This window comes from Anarrhichthys ocellatus, unplaced genomic scaffold, assembly GCF_004355925.1.
Source record: "Anarrhichthys ocellatus isolate YVR2014 unplaced genomic scaffold, GSC_Weel_1.0 scaffold29, whole genome shotgun sequence".
NCBI classification, from domain to species: domain Eukaryota; kingdom Metazoa; phylum Chordata; class Actinopteri; order Perciformes; family Anarhichadidae; genus Anarrhichthys; species Anarrhichthys ocellatus.
In genome coordinates this window covers 90,013-114,448 of record NW_022280059.1, presented here as the reverse complement: position 1 = coordinate 114,448, position 24,436 = coordinate 90,013, and the positions used below count along the sequence as shown (strand labels likewise).

Sequence of the window (24,436 nt, the reverse complement as noted above, 5' to 3'; positions counted from 1 at the left end):
GATCTGAGTACTTCTTGCACCTCTGTGCCTGTCCACAGCTGATCTCTAGTAGGGGCTGCTAGTTATGTCACAGCTGAGTGCATCTCTCCAGCTGCTGCTCTGCGCCCAGAGACACAGTTGGGCCAGAAGTAGTTTATTCAGTAGACTTTAAACCTTCATAAAGTTGCCTTAAAAGTAGCCTTTGGTCGTGGTTCCGACGCTGAGAGGCATGCCTGCACAGAGCCGGTGCAGAAATCTGCATAGATTATATTGCGAAAACACGTCTGACATGACACAGCTGGCGGAGATCTGCCCTCTACGGAGTGCACCTTTCTAGTTCGTCCAGATCATCCTCACATTCACTCACACAAGAGTGGAGAAATAAAAGGTTTATTGTGTTATTGTTTATTTATATGTGTGTGTGTGTGTGTGTGTGTGTGTGTGTGTGTGTGTGTGTGTGTGCGTGTGATCCAGACCCTCTATCCTTACCTGTCCAGTTGATTGAAAACCCGGCAGACCTCCTTCCTCCTCAGCTCCCCCCTAAAATCAGACTCAGGCGGAAACCTCCATCAAAGGTAACACTGTGCCTAAGAGTGCCTGTGCATTTATTCAAGCACTGTGTTTATGTACAAATTTGAAGTACTTGTACTTTACTTGAGTCTTTTCTTTTCGTGGCACTTTATACCATACTGTACTTTTTACTGCACTACAATTAGGAGGAGCCGGGGATTAAACCCCAGCTCCGGCTGTAGATGATGGAGTCTGCATCTCCTCTCCTTCCAACTCATGATGAGCTTTTGGTTTTTGTTCTCAGGACCCTGCTGAGTGTGTCAGCCCCATCGTGAAGAAATCACCCGTGAGTTTCTATTGTTTCTTCTCCAGAAGTTCTCCCTTTGAATCACCTACACTGTGTGGAAAGAAACTGTCCACCATTTAAACCCAGCAGGCTTATGTTTATGTTGAGCTTATAGCGTTTGGAAAAATTCTGACTTTTTACATTTCAACCCTAAATATTTCAGTATTATTATTATGATTATAACTTATGCTTTGTTACCTGTTTAACTACATTTCAAACATACATTTTTGTTTGTATTACCATATGATATATCTCATATCCTATTTTACATAAATACATCATAATTTACCATATTATAATATATTGTCTTATTATTTAACTTCTATATATATGTCAGAATCTATATTATATTTCCAATACATCTTTAAATTAAATCAGACAAACACTAAGTACCATTATTTAATCATATCATTTATGAGTCTGGTGTACACCGATTAGATAAACACAGAAGCTGCTTTTAATAACACTCCTGTCCCTTTACCTTGTCATTTATTTACTCTAGTTGTCCTTGTATAACTTATATCTGTTCTTCTTTTAGTTTTCATATTCTTCTTATTTATTTATGCATGTATGTATGTATTTGTTTGTTTATTATCTATTTATTATTATTTTGTCTAAACGCTTCTATATGAAGAAGTAACACATAATCACATGTGTTTCAGTATATGCGTGCTGTGCATAGATTACATATCTAAATGTCGCTCCTTTGAAGGCATTTGTCATTACATTACATTACATTACAGTCATTTAGCAGACGCTTTTATCCAAAGCAACTTACAATAAGTGTATTCAACATCGGTTTTCGAGAGAACAACTAGTCACCAGAAGTAATAAGTGCATGTCCTTTCCTCAAACAAGCATCTAAGAGCATAAACCAGAGCCAACGTACAGTGCAGAAACAAACGAATGCAATAAGTGCCACAAACTAATATAAAAACAATGAGTGCAATAAGCTAGTATGAATACAATAGATGCTAAGTAAGTGCTAAGCGGAAGGGTAGGCCTTCTTGAAGAGGTGAGTTTTCAGCCTGCGCCGAAAGATGGGCAGCGACTCTGCCGTCGTGACGTCAGTGGGGAGTTCATTCCGCCACTGAGGGGCCAGGACAGAAAACAGCCGCGACCGGGTCGATCGGCCGCAGGGACCTCTGAGCGACGGGGCAACCAGTCGCCCCGAGGCAGCAGAGCGAAGTGGTCGGGCCGGGGTGTAGGGCATGACCATGGCCTGGAGATAGGAAGGAGCTGTTCCTTTCACTGCCCTGTAGGCTAGCACCAGAGTCTTAAACTGGATGCGGGCTCTTACAGGTAGCCAGTGTAGAGAACGGAGAAGGCAAGTTGTGTGGGAGAACTTGAGGCGATTGAACACCAGGCGAGCTGCAGCTTTCTGGACAAGCTCCAGAGGTCTGATGGCCGACGCCGGGGCTCCGGCAAGTAGTGAGTTGCAGTAGTCCAGGTGGGAGATGACAAGAGCCTGGATTAGCACCTGCGCCGTCTCATCAGTGAGGAAGGGGCGAATCCTCCTGATGTTGTAGAGCAGGAATCTGCAGGAGCGTGTAACCGATGCAATGTTTGCTGAGGACGACAGTTGGTCATCCAGGGTCACACCCAGGTTTCTCGCAGTCCGAGTTGGCGTTGATGATACCGCAGTCCACGGTATCATCAATGGTGATGGACAGGTCTCGGTGCGGGCAACCCTTCCCCGGGAGGAACAGTAGCTCGGTTTTGTCCAGGTTGCGCTTGAGGTGGTGTGTCGTCATCCACTTCGAGATGTCAGCCAAGCACGCAGCGATGCGTGCCTCCACTTGAGTGTCCCCGGGGGGAAATGACAAGACCAGCTGGGTGTCATCGGCATAACAATGCTAAGAGAAGTCATGCGAGCGAATAACAGAACCCAGAGATGTTGTGTAGAGCGAGAAGAGAAGGGGGCCCAGGACTGAGCCTTGTGGAACCCCCGTAGTCAGCATGCGTGGTTCCGACACAGAGCCCCTCCATGACACCTGGGAGGATCGACCTGTCAGGTAGGATGCAAACAGGGAGAGTGCAGAGCCTGAAACGCCCATCCCCTCGAGGGTGGATAGGAGGATCTGGTGGTTAACAGTGTCAAACGCCGCAGACAGGTCCAGGAGAATCAGGACAGAGGAGAGAGAGTTAGATCTCGCTGCGTGAAGCGACTCCGTCACCGCAAGGAGGGCTGTCTCAGTCGAGTGACCCACTTTGAACCCGGACTGGTGAGGGTCCAAGAGGTTGTTTTGGTGGAGATAGGAGGATAGTTGAGTAAAGACAGCACGTTCAAGTGTTTTGGAAAGAAAGGGTAGAAGAGACACCGGTCTGAAGTTCTTGACATCAGAGGGGTCAAGTGATGGTTTCTTCAGAAGGGGGGTGACTCTAGCAGTCTTGAAAGCCGTGGGAAAGCATCCTGAAACAAGAGAAACAACATGAGGTGGGTGAGAAAAGGAAGGAGTTCAGTCGCAATAGACTCGCAATAGACTGAAGAAGAGGGGAGGGGATCGGGTTGAGGGAGCACGTGGTGGGGCGGTTAGATGTAACAAGGTTGAGGACCTCGTTAGGGGAGAGGGGAGCAAGATTGGGTAAGATGGGGCATGGAGAGGGGAGGGAGAGCTGTGGGGGAAGAGCTGGAGATGGTAGAGAGGGAGAGGGTGGACAGGGAGAGAGTGGACAGGGGGGCTGAGAGAAGGAGGATCTGATATCGTTTACCTTCTTGTCAAAGAAGTTGGCGAAATTGTCAGGGAGAAGGGAGGAAGTAGGAGGAGGGGGTGGGGGTTGGAGGAGTGAAGAGAAAGTTTCGAAGAGTCTTTTAGGATTGGAAGCAGAGGTTAGGATTTTGGAGCGAAATAAAGCAGCTTTAGCAGTAGATAGAGTGGTGGAAAAAGTGGAAAGAAGAGCTTGGAAGTTAAGAAGGTCCCCCGGGAGTTTGCCTTTTCTCCATTTATGCTCAGCCTCTCTGTCAGTCATAAAACTGATAACCTCATTGACGTTTACCAATAAAAAGTATTCATACTGTGTGTGATTATTTGTTCCAGGTCTACTTTAAAAAGATCTTCAATGGCTGCCCTCTTAAAATAAACTGCTCCACGATGTGGGAAAACCAAGCTACCAAAGGTTGTATCATCCATCCAACAGAGCTCGCAGTAAATCCTCCGCTCCCGCTCATCCAATCAGACTTCTGTTCTACACGTCTGACCAGCCTGTGTTTCCTCTCCCCTTCAGACAAGCACCTGATCCTGGGGGCAGAGGAAGGGATCTACACCCTTAACCTGAGCGGCTCCGAAGCCACAATGGAGCTGGTAGGACTTTTATCGAATTAATACACAGAGCGACATCAGAGTTTTACAATATGGGCTGTAAACAACAGGTGGGCTGTGAGTAGATTAAGGTGAGCCCCAACATTACTGGCAAAAAGGGGGTCTGGTTTAGTTGTTGGTCATGATGTGTGGACAAGCTTTTGTTCCTTTTTGTTACTTAAGTGTGGTACTTATTAAGTTCACATTTGAAGTACTTGTTTTTTACTTGTGTATTTCCATGCTACTTTACACTTCTACTCCACTACATCTCTAGATAATTGTAGTTTTGACAGCTTTAGTTACTTTTCAGATGACTGTTTTTCATCCCTCTCCTCTCCAGTGAAAACCACGTATCTCCAGATGTGTTGACGACCGTTGAATGTTTGTTATATACTGAAGGATGAAGTGTTACTTTGTGTGTTGAGAAAATCCTCCTACTTCTTCATCTCAGTAAACTCTTTAAAAAGCCTCTTGGATCAGCTGGAAAATGCATCGTCACAAAGCTGAAAACAGGATTGTTGATCTGTTTAGAGATACGAGGTTCTCACAGGACAGAGACGCTACAAACATGATGATCTTATAGAATACGATGCATTGATGCAGATTAAACCAACCAACAGTAGATAGAGGAGTTAAAACATCTACAGCAGTGAAATACACATTAATGCAGCAGTGATATTAATCCAGAAATACATAATAGTAAAACACTGACACTCCTAAGTCTTCCACTGCTGCTCTGGCAGATTAATGAGGTAATAAATTACACTTGATCAGAGAAATGTTGCAACAAAAAGCATGAAAATCAATCAAAGTGCTTTTGAAAGAGACACAGGAAGCAGTGACCGGATGGACGTCTCCTTTCTGTCTTTCAGCTGTATCCGGGGAAGTGTACCTGGGTCTACACCATCAATAACGTCCTCATGTCTGTATCAGGTAAATCCTCGTTTACTTGTGTAACTCTGTTCTCTGAAGGCTTCATGTAAAAAATGACTGAGGAACATATTGCCAACAAAGCAACGGACATGTTTTAATAATACTGCTCAAAGGATTTCTTTCTGCCTTAACTCTTAAAGCAACTGCTAACTGACTTAGCTATAGCTAACTTAAAAAAAAAAAATGAATTACTTTAGTTCATTCTTTAGATATCTCTCTCACTCTCTTTCTACCTCAATGTATTGGCTTTAAGATGTTTATTCTTTCATAATCTACCAACAAATTGTAGTTTTAAACACAACAAAAAAGATTTCATTTGTCGAGCTAAACATCAGGGATTGGGCCCGACATCAAGAGTTTTCAGAGCACAAAGAGGAAAGTGTTCATTAAAAAATATATATTTTATTCATTATAATAATAGTCTTTATAATACCATACTTGGATTTAATGCCAAGTCAGGCGACTGAGTCTGTTTGTTCATCCACCTTGTGATCAAACACGCTTCCACTGTGTTGGATCGTGTGTTTACAGGTAAGTCCTCACAGCTCCACTCCCATTCACTGAAGGAGTTGTACGAACAGGCTCGCAGGGACCAGAGGATGGTTTCCTTGTCGACTCACAGGCTGTTACCAAGGTAACACGGGAATCTCTCTCTTGTTGGATAAGAAATGAAACCCACCCCCCCCTAAAAAATAAAACCCCACATTTGTTCATGCTAGTTAAAAAATGTATTATACATACAGGATATATTTTGTCTTCAGGAAATGTGCAGTGACGTGTAAAATACCAGACACCAAAGGCTGCAAGACCTGCTCAGTCGGTGAGATGAAATACTGAATTATGGCAACAATGGAAATTGTGTTTGATTGTTTGTCTGTGCAAAGACAACTTGTTTTTGTTTTACATATTTGTACATTTAGCCGTTAGGTAATTCTCTTCACTGCAATAGTGCGTGTGTGATCAGATCAGACAGGATGCTTCCCTTGAAATGGTTATTAGCCCTTTTTGAAAATTAGCTGCTTGCTATTTTGAGGATTTAAACAACTGTGTTTTCTCACATAAAGGCTGGTTGTCAAATAAAGAACTCATCAATTACATCAGCTTGGTCAGTGGCCCCTTGGCGTCTGTTACCGGCACACCGAGGCACCCTTTAGTTTTTTTTGAGACACACCGGGCTTTCAACTATCACTCAGAGGTCAGAGCAACTGATGTGGTATAAAAGTCCATGTAGGGAGAGGATGGGTGGATGGATGGGTCAAACAAACACAGACCTTCACCTAGGAGACCGCTATTCATGTCCCATGTGAAATCAAGTCAACATTGACTTATTTTACCTTACTTTTGTTACGTGACGTACGTTACTGACGCCTCCTCCAGCATTAAGTAATGCTTCAGACACAAGTCACATAACAAGCGTACTTATTTTACATAACAAATTGAGCCTACTTTTTCAACTCAAACCACAATCTTTTCCAAAGCCTGATCGAGTAGTGAGCCTAAAAACTAAGTAAACCTACGTTGGAAGTTTATTTTGAAAAGACACTATGCATGTAACCAGCGGAAACATAAATTCAACAATACAATCATGTTATTTTCAACACTTTGCCTTTCTTGATCACTCATCTAAATTGTTACTGTCCTGTTTCAGTCATTGTGGATGTACATGTGTAAATGTCCCAGCCAAACTGTATTTTGTAGTAACGTACAAGCACCACCAGATGACAGTAGCTACATCTGAAGTACCGTGCAGGTCACTGAATTGCCCACTACATAATGCTGCAAATGTTTTACAATAAAATCCTTTTTAAGAAAGGATTTTTGTCCACTGAAATGCTACAGGGCTTTTAATTTGACACGTCTACAGGAAGTGTTGAGCTGATATTAGCAGCAAAAGTAACAAACAGAAATAGAGGAAAACAGGAGCAGATCATAAAAGAAGTAGGCTTCATACTAATTTATGACGAAATACAGAGCAATAAATAAAGTCTTGTCTCTAATATAAGCCTGTTTCAGAATAAGGGCCCGGTGCCCTCTGCAGTTGAGGTGAATAATTGAGGCAGATTCCTGTGCTTCAGATTGTGTCAATTGGTTTCAGAGAGAGAGCCAACCAAAAACTATTCTCCTGCAGCAGATAACGTGCAGCGAGGCTGCGTGTTCCTGTGCTGTAGTCTGGAGTCCAGTGTAATCCTGCTGCAGTGGTACGAGCCCATGCACAAGTTCATGCTCATTAAGGTACGTGTGTTAAACCTTGGATTATTAATATGTCTTCTGTACTCTGTGACATCAGAGTTATCTCTGTAGAGTCCAAGAAAAGACAAAACGTGAGCCTTTTCAATGTTCGCAGGTTGTATTTCACTCAGTGGTGGAAAGTAACTAAATATATTTACTCAAGTATTGTACTTAAGAGCAATTTTGAGGTATTTGTACTTAAGTATTTCTGTTTTATGCAACTCCATACTTCTACTCCATCACATCTCAGAGGGAAATATTGCAGAGGTTGGACCAAGTCTTTGTTTTTGCGAGTCACAAGTTTGAGTAACAATAGTTACTCATGATTCTCTCTGTCGGATTGTTTCATACAAAGTGGATCTGGGGGGTTACTTGTTGACTTGCTGGGAATAAATTGTGTTAACGTTAGTTAATTCAGGTAATTGATCCTGGCAAATTTTTTAAACAACATATTTTTTGATCTTTGGGCGTGGGGGGGGCTAACAAGTATTTTAAAGTCAAAAGTCTCAAGTCCAAGTGAAGTCACAAGTCTTTTTTGATTTTTTATCAAGTCGAGTCTAAATCCATCAAATTTGTGACTCGAGTCCAAGTCATGTGACTTGGAGTCCACACCTCTGAAAATTTTTATTTTTCAATCCACTACTTTTACTTTTGGTACTTTAAGTACATTTTGATGCCAATCACTTTTTACTTTTACGTCAGTGGAATTTTGAATGCAGGACTTTTGTTTGCAATTGAGTATTTTTATTGCTACGTCTTGCACCACTGATCTCACTACTAATTTGTAATATTAGAGTATCATAAAGGTCCAGCCATTAAAATAAATTAACCGTGTGGTGCTTCTTCTTGTTTGTTTGTGTTTTTCTGTATTTATGTGTGTTTTCTGTATTTGGTTGTGTTTTTCTGTAGTTGGTTGTGTTTTTACGGTATTTGGTTGTGTTTTTACGGTATTTTATTGTATTCTTTTGTATTTGCAGCACGTTGACCTCTCAGCTTCACCGTACGATCACAGTCTCAGTCTTTTTTCTTCCTGTAAAGTTCAAAATGTTTTGAAGTAAAACCTGTGAATTCATTATGAAAAATACAACAATGATATGTGCAAGGTGATATGATGCATTGTGTGATACCCTGAGCCTATCTTTCTCTCTTAGTTTTCACTATTTTTATTGGGCTGTTAACACTGACCGCGGCTAATAAAACGACTGCTGGCAGGGGAATAAAGCATGTTATGGTCACTATTAAATTTAAGAGTTAGCTATCGACCTTTGACCATATAATGGTTATGGTTTTGAGAACAGGCCCTCTGATCTGCACCATGCTGTGGCTAAAAGACTGCAGGTCTTAGTGCCCTTGAACAAAACACTTAACCTGTCTGCTTTGCTTGCTGCCCTGCATGAGATGTAAAACCACAAAAAGATACTTAAAAGAAAATTAAATCCTCGCCGTTCCTCTCTCATGCACGCAGAATTTTGACTTCCCCCTGCCCAACCCTCTGCGGGTGTTCGAGATGGTGACGGTGCCCCAGCAGGAGTACCCGCTGGTGTGCATCGGCGTCTCTCTGGGATCCAGCCCCAACATGCCCGTCATTGTAGAATACATCAACCTCAACTCCAACACATCCTGGTTCACCAACTCTGGCCTGGGTAGGTTGAAGCTGCATTATTACGTCCATTATAAAAACTCAGAAAAGCAACAAATGTCCTGCATTTAATGAATCCTTTAAATGTCTCTTTTTACCTCAGTGTGTTGGCTGTAAGGCTATTATTCTTTCATAATCTACCATCATCTAATCTCTGTCTTTTAGCTACGTAAACATTTCTAGGTGCCAGGAATAATTTCATTTGTTGAGTTAAACATCAGTTGTTGGCGCCAAAATCAGAGTTCTTCAAAACATAAGTTAGCAAAGAAGAAAGTTGTCAAGATCTTGATGAAAATATAAATATTAGTTAATTTATTGTATTAGTATTCCTTTTTCCATCATATTATTCAAGACAAAATGATAATAAAGAATGTGTGTGTGTGTGTGTGTGTGTGTGTTCTTACAGAGAGACCTTGCCCAGATGTAGTTCAAGTAAACCAGTTAAGCAGTAGCTCACTGCTCGTCCTCATAGAAAGTAAGTCATTACTTTAAAGTTTGCCATTAATATCTTAAGTATTTACGATACAGAATATTTTTCAGATAAATAACACAAATATCTGTATGTATCTGTTATATCATGGTATTATTGTATCTATTGTGATATTACTGGGTTGAATTTCTGCAGCAGCTTCTTGTAACTTTACCTTTATATACTTTACTTACTGTTTTACTTCCTGTCCACATAACTGTATATATATATATATATATATATATATATATATATACACAGTATATATAGTATAACTTATCATTATGTATATACATTTATTATGTTTCAGTTTGCATTCAGTTCATTCCCTTTGCAATAACTGGACACCTGTCCACAACAAATAACTGGAAGCTTGTACGAATAATTACAAAATATTGCAATTTTACAAGAGAGAAATAAGAACTTGATAATGGAAAATACCCCCAAAAATGTAATTCTGTTGGTATTTTTTCCATAATAGGTGTATGATGTGATATGGACAAATAGGTAACAAGGTGAAAAGGATGTTTTTCTTCAACAGGCAACTTAACACTGTCTAGGGATTCAGGGTTTAGTCTCAGGGTTTAGGGTGAAGATGTCGAAACTACAACTAAAACAACTGCCCATAGTTGTGATGATACTCTACATTATGTTCCGTCTAGTTCTACTGCGACTGTCTGTGCCATTCCAACACAAACCCTCTCTCCTCCACAGAGTCGGTGCATATAGTCGGTCTGAAGGGGGAGCTGAAGAGCAACAGGCCTCCGACACGAGACACCACCTTCTCTCATGCTATCGAGTCTATAGGTGAGAACATCCAGTGACTGAACCGTACCAGTCAAGTGCTGTACTGAAGTACAAATTCAAGGTACTTTCAGTATTTCCATTTAATGCTACTTCATACTTCTACTCCACTACATCTCAGAGGTAAATATTGTACTTAAGTTACTTTTCAGATGACAGTTTTTCATCCCCGTCCTGTCCAGTGAAAAGCCAGTATCTCCAGATGTTGATGTTGATGCTGAGTGTTTGTGATAAACTGAAGGATGAAGTGTTCCTTTATGTGTTGAGAATAATCCTCCTACCTCTTCATCTAAATAAACTCTTTAAAAAGCCTCTTGGATCAGCTGGAAAATGCATCGTCACAAAGCTGAAAACAGGACTGTTGATCTGTTTAGAGATACGTGACGGGACGCTACAAACATATGATGATCTAATAGAATATGATGTATTGATGTAGATTAAACTAACATACACATTAATGCAGCCGTGATATCAATCCAGAAGCATCATATATAACAGTAAAACACTGACAGGGAACATTTTACTGCACTATCAGTACATTTTGCTGGTACATACTTTTACTTAAGTAATGTTTTGAATACAGGACTTTTAGTTGTAGAGTATTTCCACAATGTGGTATTAGTACTTATACTTCAATAAAGGGTCTGAATACTTCCTCCACCACCACTGACCAGTGACAGTTTATATTGTAGGTGATTGAAGCTCAGCATTGACTCTGTGTGTGTCTGTCCAGTGTATTATGAGGACACGCTGCTGGCAGTGTGGCGTCACGGCTGGCAGAGGAGAGGACAAGGTTTCACTGAGGTGCTGGAGGAAACCACCGACCACAGAAAGATCTACAGACTGGTGCAGTCCGACAGGTCTGCCATGTCTTCACTCCCTGCCGTGGTGTTCGTGTGCGGTCGCTTCATTTTGTTTTAGTTCGTTTCTTCAGTTGGAGCTCTTTTATTTGTTTATCTCAAACAATTAGGGAATTTAAAACTCTTCACTCTTCAGTCTGATATGTTTTTCCCCAAGATCCAACAATAAGAGTCTACAGTCATGCTAGCAGCTCTGTGATGCTTTAGTTAGGCACAGAAGCTAAATGCTAACATCGGCATGCTAACATGCCAATGTTACGCAGGTGTAATGTTTATCATGTTCACAATCGTAGTTTGGCGTTTTAGCATGCTAGCATTTGCTAAATACAGTGGTGGGAAGTAACCAGATATAGCTACTTAAGTACTAAAGAACAATTTTGAGGTACCTTTACTTCCATGTTATGCTACTTTATACTTTACTACTCCGTTACTACTCTGATTGTACTTTTTACTCCGCTACATTTGTTGGATAATGTTAGTTACTTTGCAGATTCTGATTATTACTAGAAAATACAAATCAACTGTAAATGATGATGTGATATTATATAAATATCTACCCAACAGTATTTAAATAGTTAAAATAAGTTCTACCTTTACCAGCTTAAAGTGATGAAGACATTAATGTATCACTAGTTATAACTCAGTAATAAAATATATGATTTTGAAATTGGCCATATTGCATAATAAGTACTTTTACTCTTCATACTTTTAGAATATTTTGATGCTGATACTTTTACTTGAGTACCAATGCAGGACTTTTACTTGTTACTACTTTCTTAGGCCTTTGTATTCCTTATGGAACATTGGCCATTGATGAAACCATTCACTCTTACTTGTAACAGAGAATTTTTACACAAAATCTCATGGACTTCCATCAAATAGTCATTGATATTTCCATCTGGACCAAACCGATATCTGAATATCACAATATATTCTGGATTTGCATGAACATATGCGACCCTATCCATTCACGACTTACATTGAGATTGTCCACTGAGTTTATGCGGGTTTAAACTTCTCTGTATCCGTTGCTCGACCTCCTCTGACCTCCTCTGACCTCCCTGACCTTCTCACTGCAGGATGGTCGTCCTGGAGACGCATCAGACCGAGGACCAGTCGGGAATGTCCAACCTGTACGTCCTGGAAATTGCCGAGAACTATGTCATGCTGCCTTGACTCTCCCGTCTGCTGGCGTGGGGGCATCATGGGGAAACTCCCACTCGTATATGAATGCCCCCACGCAGGATTTTCATCTGTCATCATTATCTCTGACAGGCGTGGATGCCAAAGTATTTTAGGAGAGGAGATATGTAAGAGGGTTAAATGATGGCAGGATGTTGCGAAATTCAAACTGACCAAAGAGGAAAGTTGTGTTGAGGCCTTCAATCTGAGGGAGTCTGCTCTTATTTATGCTGATTTGTGTGATCCAGAACAACTTCCAGAATCCAGACAGCTGAGAAAACCCTAAAATGAACAGAGAAGGAAGGTCCTCCTCTAACACTAAAGAGGAGTATCTGCTTTCTCCTGCAGGGACTGAAATATTGTGGATGTCTTCCAGCAAATGCGTGGATGGACTCTTGCTGTGTAGTTTGTATGCCAGCGTTCAAGATGCACACTTCTCACTGCCGTTACATTGTAATAAAGTCAAAGAACACAACATGAGGTGAGCTGTACTGATCTTGGAGCGTTAAGTGTTAATAAAGCGTGAACATTATACCCATTGTGTTTACACTGCCCCATTGTATTTGTCTGTTTGAAGTGGCCTGGTTACCAGTAGAGGCTAAAGTTAAAAGTCAAATAACCTACTTTTATGGTTAGTTAACAGTCTTTGGTACGTATAAATGACGTTTTGGGGGATTGGTCTACTTCCAGGCGTGTACACTACCGTTGAAAAATTTGCAATCAGCTGTTATGTTTTTCTTCTTTCCTTTAACACAACTATTTAAAAAACTGCATAATTTAGACACCAAATGTTTCATTCACATTTGAAATAGTTTTGAAGAATGAAATGATTCAAACTTCCATTTAGTGGACGTCCCCTCAGTGTTGCATGATGGGAGAATACTGTTGAATTGGATGTAGAATTTGTTTTCAGTGACCCGCCTCCATCATTATTGAACTAAATATTGAGTCTCATGTGTGTTTAAGTTTATACATTTAAGATATGGACAAAGGTATTGATAGAAATATTTGCTTTATTGTACACAATAACTGTGAACATTCAGTCCATTATCGGTGACATTCTTATCATTATTTCCAGAGATACAAAGTTTTTGGTTTTGGAGAAGATCCAAAAATCAACCAGATAAACTTATTTTGCAGTAAAATAGTCAGTTTGTAGCGTTGTTGTCCTGTGAGAACCACGTATCTCTAAATCCACTTGTCATGAGAAACACTGTTCTATTTGAACTCGCTATTGGTTTACTCTCCGAGGCACGGCCTGGGCGCCCTGAAAAAGATAATTTTTACTCAACGCCCAGTTTAGGGTTTGTCCCACCTGTACAAGCCGTCGCGTACAACGGCTAGCTTGTACGCCCGATGTTACGCCGGCATCGCTCAGGGTGTCTCGCTCCTCCGGACTTGCCCAGGCATTAGCCATCAACAGTGGCCGAACCATAGGTGCCACTTGCAGCTTGGCCCACGGTGGGGGTCCGGAGGCTTTTTGTCCTTTTCAGGTAGCATCAGCATCCCTATCAATCTGCTAATAAGGCAACCAGTGCGATGCTAACTATCGCGGTCAGCCTACAAAATTCCTCACCCCTGCACCACTCTATAGCAAAGCCCATTAGAGGGCACTGTACGCGCCTCTTAGAACTGGAGTTACATCCGAGTAACTACTACTATTTCAACTTTGCAACATGCATTTTCCAGCTGACCCAAGAGGATTTTAAAAATAATGTATTTAAGAAGTAGAAGAATGTTCTCAATACATTAAGGATGCTGAAGAATTCTTGAGGTTATCAAAAACATTAAACATCCTCACATCTGGAGATACGTGGTTTTCACTGGAACTACAGGTTAGTTACCAACATCATGTTGCTGTTTTTGTCTGAGACAACATATCTTAAAGGTGGTGCTGTTGGGTGTTAATAGAGGTTAAATGAGGGGTAAATGAACCCTGTCCATGGCCGGATGCTTTCGACCCCCCGCCCCCACACACGCACACACACGCACACACAGTGGGAGGCTGCGCAGTGCCAGGCCCGGGCCAGTAGCAGCAGTCGATGCCTCATCACACGTTCTTTACGCACACTGGATGAACGGAGGCAGAGACCCGGTCGAGGATGATGCTTACACCGGCTCAGAAGGGCTTCCTCTCCGGGTTCGTTTACCAGGGAGCAGCGATATGGTCGCTGGTACCGGTGTAAAATGCACTGGCGCAGACCGGGTGTGCTGGTCAAGCCTAGCTGATCTCGGTTGCTCGGCTTCGCCTCTCCCGTTTTTATTCTAGTAGGCTACTTTAAAAAAAAATATTGTAGCGATTATTTCCAGGTCACAATCTCAGTTTCCTGTGCGGCTTGTTTGTACTAAAAATGGCCGGAGATGGCGGCGCTCTGAAGGATATCAATGAGATTAAATCCCAGTTCCGGACCAGAGAGGGTTTCTACAAACTGCTCACCCTCTCCGACTCGCAGCAGCGGGGCGGGCTGGCGCGGGGTCCTTCCTCCGGAGCCACGCTGGGCCCTGGGGCTGGACCCGGTGCGATACCGGGCGGAGGGGTCGGGCTGCTGCAGGGGCCCGGTGCTGCCACGGCCGCTGCCTCCTCTTCGTCCAACGCCGCGGCCAACTCCTCCCCAGCGGGCTTCCTGCCGCCGGTCCGGGTCTCGATGGTCAAGCTGCAGCCCGAAGACCCGGGCGAGGAGTCGGAGCGGGTGTGCTTCAACATCGGCAGGGAGCTGTATTTCTACACGTACACCAACATCAAGAAGGTGAGCCCGTTATCCACCTCCTCCTCCTCCTCCTCCTCTGTTACAGCCTTACAGCCAGAATGACAGATCGGATGGTCAAGGTTAGCTTAGCATGCTAGCCTGCTCTGCTGTTAGCTCTTTTTTTCATCATCTCTTTTAAAACCGAGGCTCTTGTTTAACTGCTCGTGCTGCACAGTGTATGCAACCATGCACATATTAAACCTTTACTTGTCATGTAATGCGACGTGATCATTTATTTGTGAATGGACAGTGAATGGTGCATCATGCAGACGGATGCAGCACGAAATACACTGGAAGCCTCTAACTCCATTCATAAAGGCTGTTTATTCTCTACTGCATTCTGAATGTTCATATGAACAGCTTCTTTCTTGTAGTATTTTCACAGTGTGGTGTATTAGTACTTGTACTTCAGCAAAATATCTGAATACGTCTTCTGCCACTGGCCCCCTAAAATCCCACAGTTTCTGTTTGGAGTAAATGCACTGATGCTGAAGAGAGACATTACAAGACTAATCAGTTCCCAGCAGATGGATTACAGAGACACTGTTGATATATACACTGTCTCCCTGTCCGCTCAAAGAGTAGATGATGTACACTGCCGATCAGAAGTTGTTAATCTCCTGCTCCCAAAGCTCGATTGTGTCCAGTCAGATGTCTGAGAGGACCACTCTATATGTCTGAATGGTCTTTCATGCTTTTATCTTGTAGAAAGTCCTCTTTACTGATAGATGTGGTTTTGTTTTGGAGAACAAAACTCTGAACAATGGTTCAGTCAGACTGACAACAGAAAGAGACAAAGATCCTCTGAGCAGCAGCTGAATAAGAACAGAATAAATCAGTCATTGGAGAAACAAACTGGAAGCTTAACATCAAAATGTGAGCAGATTTAAAACAGGAACAGCTTCCTGTTTCAGTGTTTATAACATTACAGTGATTTAGCAGACGCTTTTATCCAAAGCAACTTACAATTCAGATCCTATCACACCGTAGGCACAGCTACAGGAGCAATTTGGGGTTAAGTGTCTCGCTCAAGGACACATCGACATGCGACTAGCGGAGCCGGGGATCAAACCGCCGATCCTCTGATTGAAGGACGGCCCTGCTCTCCACTTAGCCACAGTCGCTCAGCTCATAACAAGCTGGAATATCAACAGGCAAGGTGTTGCTTTATCAAAGCTCTTCTTCAAACTTCACAGTAGAACCAGAAGGTTAGTCTAGAGTTAGCACTGTTGAACATCAGCTGAACTAATCCCAGTTCAAAGCTCTTCAATCTAACCACTGAGTAGACTGCAGAGGGCCCAAAGAAAGACTCACCCACTCAATATTTAGAGCCCAGTTCAGTAAAGATGGAGGATCACTGAAGACTACATCCAAGTTCAACAGTATTCTCTCCCGTCATGTAACACTGAGGGGACGTCAGCTAGATGGAAGTTTGAATCATTTTACTCTTTAAAACTATTTCAAAGGTAAATAAAACATTTGGTGTCTGAATTATACTGTTTTTTTCACTGCTGAAATAGTTTTTATTGAAGGAAAGAAGAAAACATGTAACAGCTGATTCATAACATCTGAATGGTAGTGTACATCAAGAGTCAGGATCTAGTGTGAAAGTCCCCTCCCCCTACATATACATGGATCAACAAGGGGAACTGTTTGTAACAGACTACCTATTTAAAAAGCCATGGCCTCTCTTTCACTGCACACCGTGTGAGATTCATTTATTTCACAATAAATGGAGTTAATTTGCCAGGAATTTGTGTCTTTTTGTGTCTTTGGTTTGTCTCACATGGTTTCTGCAGGAAGTCACATGCTGCAACATTCACATGCTGCAACAGACTGAAGATGCATATAGCCAGATTTCAGGCAGCGGCACATCATTTGTACTCCGCATCCTCAAAATGTTGTGAGTTTAATGTCAAAGAACCTTGAGAGGAGATGTTGTTTTCAAACTTTGTTTTTAAAGAGATGCAGCGAGACCAATATTGGGCCGACTCAAGTTGCTGGGTCAGGTGTTGGTGACAATGGGGCCGATTTATTCGATTCAATTCTACTCTATTTTATATACATTATATAGTGGAATTTTAATTCCTGTTTAAGTATTGATCATTTTGTTGCTCCATTAATTGTAAATCCTGTACATTTTCAAGATGTTTCACCAGGTTGCTGCTGCACAATTTATTATTTAATTAATAGGAAACAATTCAGTAAATTCATATCTATTTATTAACTTGTTACATTTTATTTTACAAAATTTAAGTCCGGCCCGATGTTGACTTACACATAAAAAGAATGATCCCTCTCACGTTCACACATTGAGGCATTCAGCTTGTCAATTAAACATCGGATTGGATCGGTACTCTGTTTCGGCCACGGTATGCGTTTTACAGCAGGAATGCACCGATGTGTTTTTCCTGTCCTGTGTCTGACTCCAATACCTAAACTCAAGGTATGTGCCGATACCTACATTTACAGATACGGCGTATATTTAGTTCTTGACAGCAAGGACTGCAGTGTAATTCAGAATGACTTTAGCAAGCCCTCAGAGATCAGGTGTGACCAGCCACAGCCCACTGAAAGGCTGATCTCTGAGGGCTTGCTAAAGTCATTCTGAATAGCGTGAGTGTTTTCCAGTCTGGAAATACTCCTGCAGCCATGTTGCTTCCTGGTCTTTAGAGGTGGAAAGAAACGTCAGCGTCTCTGAATCTTGCTTACGGGATTTTATTTCCCCTGTTTGGTTGTTGAATGTCGTTGTTGGAACAAATCCTTTGCACCTTCGTTCTGAAGCCAAAACCTGATGTTCAGCATAGAAGAATGTGATTCTGCTGTAGCTGCCATAGAAATATCTCAAAGGTACTTTTGTCTCATTCACGCTTGGCGATCGTCTGTAGAAATAGAAATTAACAAATGACAAATGGGCCCATGAATGTAAGATACATTGTCAGCAGATGTTTGTAACTGTGGAACAGATGAACCCCTTTTTGAAAGACCCCTTAATGTCCCTGAACCTGTTGTGAACCTTCACTCTGCATCATGGCTCTCTTTATTCTACTTTCCCTCTCATCTGCAGGCTGTAGACCTCAGTAAGCCGATAGACAAGAGGATCTACAAAGGGACTCAGCCGACATGTCATGACTTCAACCAGTACTCCGCCACGGCGGAGAGCGTAGCCCTCATCGTGGGTTTCTCGGCCGGACAGGTCCAGTACCTCGACCCCATTAAGAAGGAAACAAGTAAACTCTTCAATGAGGAGGTACTGTATTTGCCTGTTTTCCCTCTCTGTTGTTCAAGTCGCAAGGGAGTTCGCAGCTGTGTTTGTCGTCCCAATCATTAAAGTTCACTACGATACAAAGGAAGTAATTTGTCTTCTTTGTATTGATTTTCTTTGTTGTAGTTTGGATGCTGCGATGACTTCAGAGTTGTCCCTTTCATATTCTTTTACTGCGTCTCCTGAACTGCCTCTTACTGTTTTTAATGGGATTCTCTTTAATGGGTTTCCCAATTAAATTTAGGAGATTAGGGATGTGTGTGTGTACGACTGCATGCAGGCAGACTTTCTGTTTGGGTGTCTCCCGAATCTGTTCACCTCCGTGGGATTTGCTGTTTTTCTTTCCTCGTCTTCCCCCCCTCTGGTTTTCTGTCTCTGCTGCAGCTTGTTTCTTAATTGCTGCTTATGCTTCTCTCAATGCTTTATACATAGTGTCAACATAAAAGCCCAATCAAATCGAAGTATTTCTAACACCGTCATTTTTACGCATCTCTTCCCATTCCGCCATTCCTCATCCCATCTCCTCTTCCATCGTTCCGTCTCGCCCAATTTTCCTTGCAATCTCTCCTTCCTCCACCTCCTTCCTGTTTTCCAGAGGTTGATAGACAAATCCAAGGTGACGTGTCTCAAATGGCTCCCTAAGTCCGAGAACCTGTTCCTGGCCTCCCATGCCAGTGGCCACCTCTACCTCTACAACGTGGACCACCCGTGCGGCACTGCGGCCCCGCAGTACTCTCTGCTGCGGCAGGGAGAGGGCTTCGGCGTCTACGCCTGCAAGACCAAGACGCCGCGCAACCCATTGCTGCGGTGGGCCGTGGGCGACGGGGGCCTCAACGAGTTTGCGTTCTCCCCGGACGGCGTGCATGTGGCGTGCGTGGGCCAGGACGGCTGCCTGCGCGTCTTTCACTTTGACTCGATGGAGCTGCAGGGGGTGATGAAGAGCTACTTTGGCGGGCTGCTGTGCGTGTCGTGGAGCCCCGACGGGAAGTATCTCGCCACGGGCGGAGAGGACGACCTGGTTACCGTCTGGTCGTTCGCAGAGAGCCGCGTGGTCGCAAGAGGTCACGGCCACAAGTCCTGGGTCAACGTGGTGGCGTTCGACCCCTTCACGACTTCCCTGGAAGATGAGGAGCCTATGGAGCTAAGCGGCAGCGAGGAGGACCTCCACCAGGGGGCGCCAAATAACTCCACGCACTTTGGCCGGGTCCGAACAAGCAGCACGTTGTCGCGTCTTTCTCGCCACAGCTCTAAAGGTGGCGGTTCGTCGTCGGTCACATACCGTTTTGGCTCGGTGGGGCAAGACACCCAGTTCTGTCTGTGGGACTTGACGGATGACGTGTTATACCCACGCCTGCCGCTGTCCCGCGCCTTCACTAACACTTTTGGACCATCGCTGTCCAACTCTGGCAGCGGAGGGGTCAACAGCACCTCAGTTGTCGGAGGAAGTGGAACGGTTGAGGGGCACCACCACCCGCCTAACACCGGCGCGGACAACCCACCAACGCTCCCCTTACCGCTTCCTCGCTCCCTCTCCCGCTCCAACTCTTTGCCCCACCCTGCCGTGGCGAACGCCTCCAAGGGCCAAAGTGCCACGGAGGGCAGCGGGGGAGGCGGAGGAGGTGGAGGGAGCGCTGTCGGAGGGAACAGCACGCCGTTCAGCATCGGTCGCTTCGCCACGCTGTCACTCCAGGAGCGCAAGTCAGACAAGTCCGGCTGCAGCAGTGGGGTGGAGAAGGAGCACAAGAGGTACCACAGCCTGGGCAACATCAGCAAGAGCAACGACAAGATCAACGTGGCGCCGAGGAGCAACCGGCTGGACGCCGCCAAGGTCCTGGGCACCACGCTGTGCCCGCGCATGTACGAGGTGCCGCTGTTGGAGCCGCTGGTGTGCAAGAAGATTGCACATGAGAGGCTGACCGTCCTGGTGTTCATGGACGACTGCATCATCACAGCCTGCCAAGAGGGTCTCATATGCACCTGGGCGCGGCCGGGGAAGGCGGTAAGTCTCCGACCATCTTTTTTTCAATATTTGTTGATTTATTGTTTAGTCGATGAAATGTCAGTTAATAGGGAAACATGATGATGTAGAGACAATGAGATCGGTCGTATGTGTAGGTGAGTTTGTGGGTGAGTGACCTCTGTGTCTGGTCGCAGCTAATCTCACATACTGCCGCCCCAAACTGCAGAGTTACTCAGTTATGGCTCTATGCTCAAGGACCTCTCGTGGTTGCGGTGACACACACTTTCTCAAAACACCTTTTATTGCATGCTGCTCTGCGGCCAAAAGCACAAACCGTGTTCGAAATCGCATACGAACGTACTGCACACTACATAGTCAGTATGTGTTTCATACTGTCTACTAAATTAACGATTAAGTATAATTTAACCAGCAGACACTGAAGTAGGCTCAAGCGACGGCACGGTTTCAAGGCAACCCAACAGCAGCTCTGTCACATTTCTGAAAACGATCGCAGCAAATTCACTAAAAGGGATTATTTAGTTATTTGGATAAATTGACCACATATTTGGAATATAAATGGTTATTTTCTCGCCTGAAAACATATTAAGACTGCTGGCCGGCCTCAATATATGATATGATATGATTTTAAAGTTCAGAATTTCAGTGATATTCTGCAAACAAGTTTTTTTTTCATTGCAGGTCAGATTTGTTTTGAGTAGATGTTTTATGTGGAGGATATTTCAGAGCGCAGGGAATGACTCAACAGTTGGGATGGTTTCACCTCTCTTCTCCTGAACAGCAGTGTCTTTTTGTATCTTTCTTCACTGATTGTCATCAGTGTCTAACTTTCCTTCATGTTTTGTCTCTCTGATCAGAACCCGACAGCACAGAACGGGAACTCTCCGAGCGGCACGGTGGTATAGCTGTAGGAGAAGCTTTGCACTCCACCCCCCCCCCCCCCCCCGCCACCACCCCCATCCTTTCCACTGATCCTCAAGTATGTCAAATTAGGGGCCAACAACCAGGGGCCGTACCCTTCCTACCACTGCAGTATTACACCGTCAGTATGACCCTCTGTACGACCCAAACCATGATCCCTGCTGATTGCACTCTCACGGCGGCCAGCTCGGTGGGAAACACTTCCTGAATCACCAAAACTAACATCACGTCAGATTTATGAAGTCTTCAGGTAGACTTTAGAAGTTAGCTGCCAGTCTTGGGAACAACAAAGCAAAGATGCTAGCTGGCATATCAGCTAGTTAGCCCTTTAGCTCTGCTTAGACTAGGTTCTGGTAGGTAGCGTGACATGGCCGAAAGTATGTGGACACCAATTTGGTGTTGGATTTTTTTATTGTTTGGGTAACGCCCCTTTGTTCCTGTGATCTTAACTACTACTGCACACAATTAAATTTTAAACAACAGTGTTTTTCCATCTTGGCATTTTGGGGTTTCCTGTTTTTGAAAATGGCCCCATTCACAAGTGCTTAAAGAAATGGTTCTCCCACCAGTGTGTGGTGGAAGAACTTGACTGACCTGCACAGACCTCAACGCCATTTAACACTCCAGACCTGATCACTTTTTCACCTCAGTAGCACTATTGTAACTGAATCCCTGCAGCGTGGTTATAGAATCTAAGAAAGTGGAGGCTGATTATAGCAGCAGAGTAATGCTCATGGTTTTGGAATGAGATGTCCAACTATCACTTATAGGTGTGACGTTCATGTGTACACATACCTTTGGCCATATCATGTATTTAAAACGTATCTGCCCCACATAGGAACTATTTTGTTACAGATTGTAATGAGTCATTCCTCTTGTTAGCAACATTAAGATCCACAGATTCTACTACTATTCCGCACAATCATTTGTTCATCAAATACAAAGATGATTTATTTTCTAAGCCAAAAACAGCCAAAACGCCAGACTAAAAATAATGAAATGGTGTCCTGATTAAACAGGTGGAGTCTCCATCCTTCAGCTCCACCCTGTCCAGTATGAAACTCAAAGGAAACATGTAGGTTGTACTCATAGTTAGGTTAGTTTCACCAGTCAGTATTCTGACCACGATGAAACTTTGATAATAATAATAATACATTTTATTTCTATAGTGCTTTTAAAGGTACTAAGAGGCACTTTACACGGTGAAAATAGCAACAGAAACAATAAGAAAAAAAGTAACATTCTGAGAGTGTAAAACCAATCCCACTTAATTGATAATTAAACCAAGAATCACAGATTATAAGCATGTCTGATTCCTGATGTTGTAGATATGGTGAACAGCAGTAGAACGGAGCCACAGTGTACTTCAGGGAGAGTTTCCCACCTCGTGCCACAGTGGAAGTTTAAGCCCCCCCCCCCCCCAGAAAGACGGCATCCAACACACAGATATCCTAACCCGTCTGCTGCCCTGAAGCAACAAGGAGCGAGCAGCGTCGTCCGATCCCTCCCGATCTCCCCCTCATTCGAAAGACACAGCAAAAGCCACGGCCATTGTATTTAAGTTATTTATTTTATCACAAGACTGTGTAGTTATTTATAATGTAAATACTGGAAATACTCTATAAATACATAAAAAGGACAAACGTGTATGGGAACAATGACTTCACGGCAAGGAAGCGAAGAACAACAGACGGGAAAGATGAAGAATATTAATATATGAAGATCCTTCTATTGTATATAGCAACCACAGCTAAAAAACAAAAAAAATGAATGTCTGCTGTTTTAGGGAACTTGAAGATCTCAATGTCTTTTTATTTCGTGTGATAAGAGTTTCCTCGTTTGTCTCTGAAAAGCAAGCTGGCGGAAGCATTTTTTGGGTCCAGCGTGACCTTTTTGGAGGCGGCTGACCCGAGTGGAGCACAGAGAGGCTGCGAGCTGTACATTTCAGCCGACTGATCCCAGTTCACGGGTCTGAATAATACCGATGTGTGTGTGTGTGTGGACAAATGGCATTGAACAAACACACTCTTGCACATTCCGAACGTTAAAATGGCTCCACACACACACACACATACACTCACGTAAAACACACGCTCATGGTGTAGCATCACATATACTGTATCTTCATCCCTGTTGCACCTCAATGGCCTCTTGCAAGAATTTGCACATACAGTTCATCGTGAGCCGCCCGACAAGAGACACAAGGGGCGTTATTGTCTGATCTGAGCTCTGCAGAAACGGCTCCCCACCATTCACTGGGTGTCTCTGGTGCGGAGGACGCATGTCCTTTGTCAAGATTCAGATTTTTTTTCCTCTTTTTCTTAATTTTGATTGTGCTTATCGCGGCGCTCATTAAAATCTTTGTCAGATTCCTGACATGTTATTTAAGTAACCAAATTGTGTCTGGAGCAAACACCACCTATGTTTGTTTTTTTTAGCATATTTTGGGCTGCCTGCCATAAACCTGCCAATTTGTGATTAAAAGGTGAAATAAAGAAAAAACTAAATATTCTTTTATAACTTTATTGTTTGCAGTTTTACATTTGTTTTTGCTGAGGTTGGACGTGCAAAAGGTAAACTGATTTTGAAGCATTCTAAACATGACGTTACAATTAGACAGACTGTCCATTTGGCTTTTTCATTCATTGTTGCCTGAGGTTGTGTTCTTGTGTCAGCTGATTCCTCTTTGAGCGCGGCTGTTATTCTGCTGCCTCCACGTAGAAGCTGCAGTGGTAGTTGTTAGGAGCGGTTCACGCTTTTAGTGTCTTTCCCAAGTCAGGAGTTTCTTCAGCCACGCCAGCGGCAAGGGATAGCAATGTCTGTCTGTCGGCCATTTTGTACGGACATTCGTGATTCCCAGAGGATGAACCCTTCTGACTTTGGTGACTTAAGGTGCGTTCACACCAAACCTGAACGAATGCCTGCAAAACTAATGACATCCCCATCAGTCTCCGCTAGCAAATGTTAGCATGCTAACATGCAGAACTAGGATGATGAACATGGTAAACATTAGCATTTAGCTCAAAGCACCACACTGTGCCCGAGTAGAGCCGCTAGCACGGGAGTTCACTTGTCGTCTTGTGTCCATTTCCGTGGAACTTTTTAATGTTTTTCCAAAACAACAGCCGTCAATGAGCACGACATCTTTTGAATCACTGGGGAAAATTAAACCTCAACTCAAAGACAAAACTGTGAATGAATATTCAGGAAGCACGCTACAGACTTCCTCCTGCATGAAATCATTTTCATTTCATTGAATCCATACTGTCTTTTTC

At 43.3% G+C, this 24,436-nt stretch overlaps 2 protein-coding genes across 3 annotated transcripts in view; both read left to right on the top strand.

Moving 5' to 3' along the window:
* Nucleotides 1–12,784, top strand: part of map4k1 (mitogen-activated protein kinase kinase kinase kinase 1) — a 36,853-nt gene extending 24,069 nt beyond the window's left edge. Inside the window, exons 20-32 of one of the 2 annotated variants that reach the window (XM_031863481.1) lie at nucleotides 454–554; nucleotides 794–835; nucleotides 3,874–3,952; nucleotides 4,061–4,137; nucleotides 5,007–5,067; nucleotides 5,599–5,701; nucleotides 5,829–5,887; nucleotides 7,196–7,299; nucleotides 8,762–8,939; nucleotides 9,342–9,410; nucleotides 10,119–10,211; nucleotides 10,942–11,068; nucleotides 12,148–12,784. In XM_031863481.1, the coding sequence (XP_031719341.1) occupies nucleotides 454–554; nucleotides 794–835; nucleotides 3,874–3,952; nucleotides 4,061–4,137; nucleotides 5,007–5,067; nucleotides 5,599–5,701; nucleotides 5,829–5,887; nucleotides 7,196–7,299; nucleotides 8,762–8,939; nucleotides 9,342–9,410; nucleotides 10,119–10,211; nucleotides 10,942–11,068; nucleotides 12,148–12,244 (1,190 nt within the window). In that variant the 3' untranslated portion in view covers nucleotides 12,245–12,784. Of the gene's footprint in view, nucleotides 1–453; nucleotides 555–793; nucleotides 836–3,873; nucleotides 3,953–4,060; nucleotides 4,138–5,006; nucleotides 5,068–5,598; nucleotides 5,702–5,828; nucleotides 5,888–7,162; nucleotides 7,300–8,761; nucleotides 8,940–9,341; nucleotides 9,411–10,118; nucleotides 10,212–10,941; nucleotides 11,069–12,147 lie in introns of both variants that reach the window. The other variant, XM_031863480.1, reaches the window with a different exon arrangement.
* An 87-nt stretch (nucleotides 12,785–12,871) lies between these two features.
* LOC116392233 (WD repeat-containing protein 20) lies at nucleotides 12,872–24,090 on the top strand. The gene is made up of 4 exons (XM_031863482.1): nucleotides 12,872–14,997; nucleotides 18,065–18,247; nucleotides 18,858–20,261; nucleotides 21,098–24,090. The coding sequence occupies exons 1-4, from the start codon at nucleotides 14,602–14,604 to the stop codon at nucleotides 21,143–21,145; spliced, it is 2,031 nt and encodes a 676-aa protein (XP_031719342.1). The 5' UTR covers nucleotides 12,872–14,601; the 3' UTR covers nucleotides 21,146–24,090.
* Nucleotides 24,091–24,436: the final 346 nt, after the last annotated feature.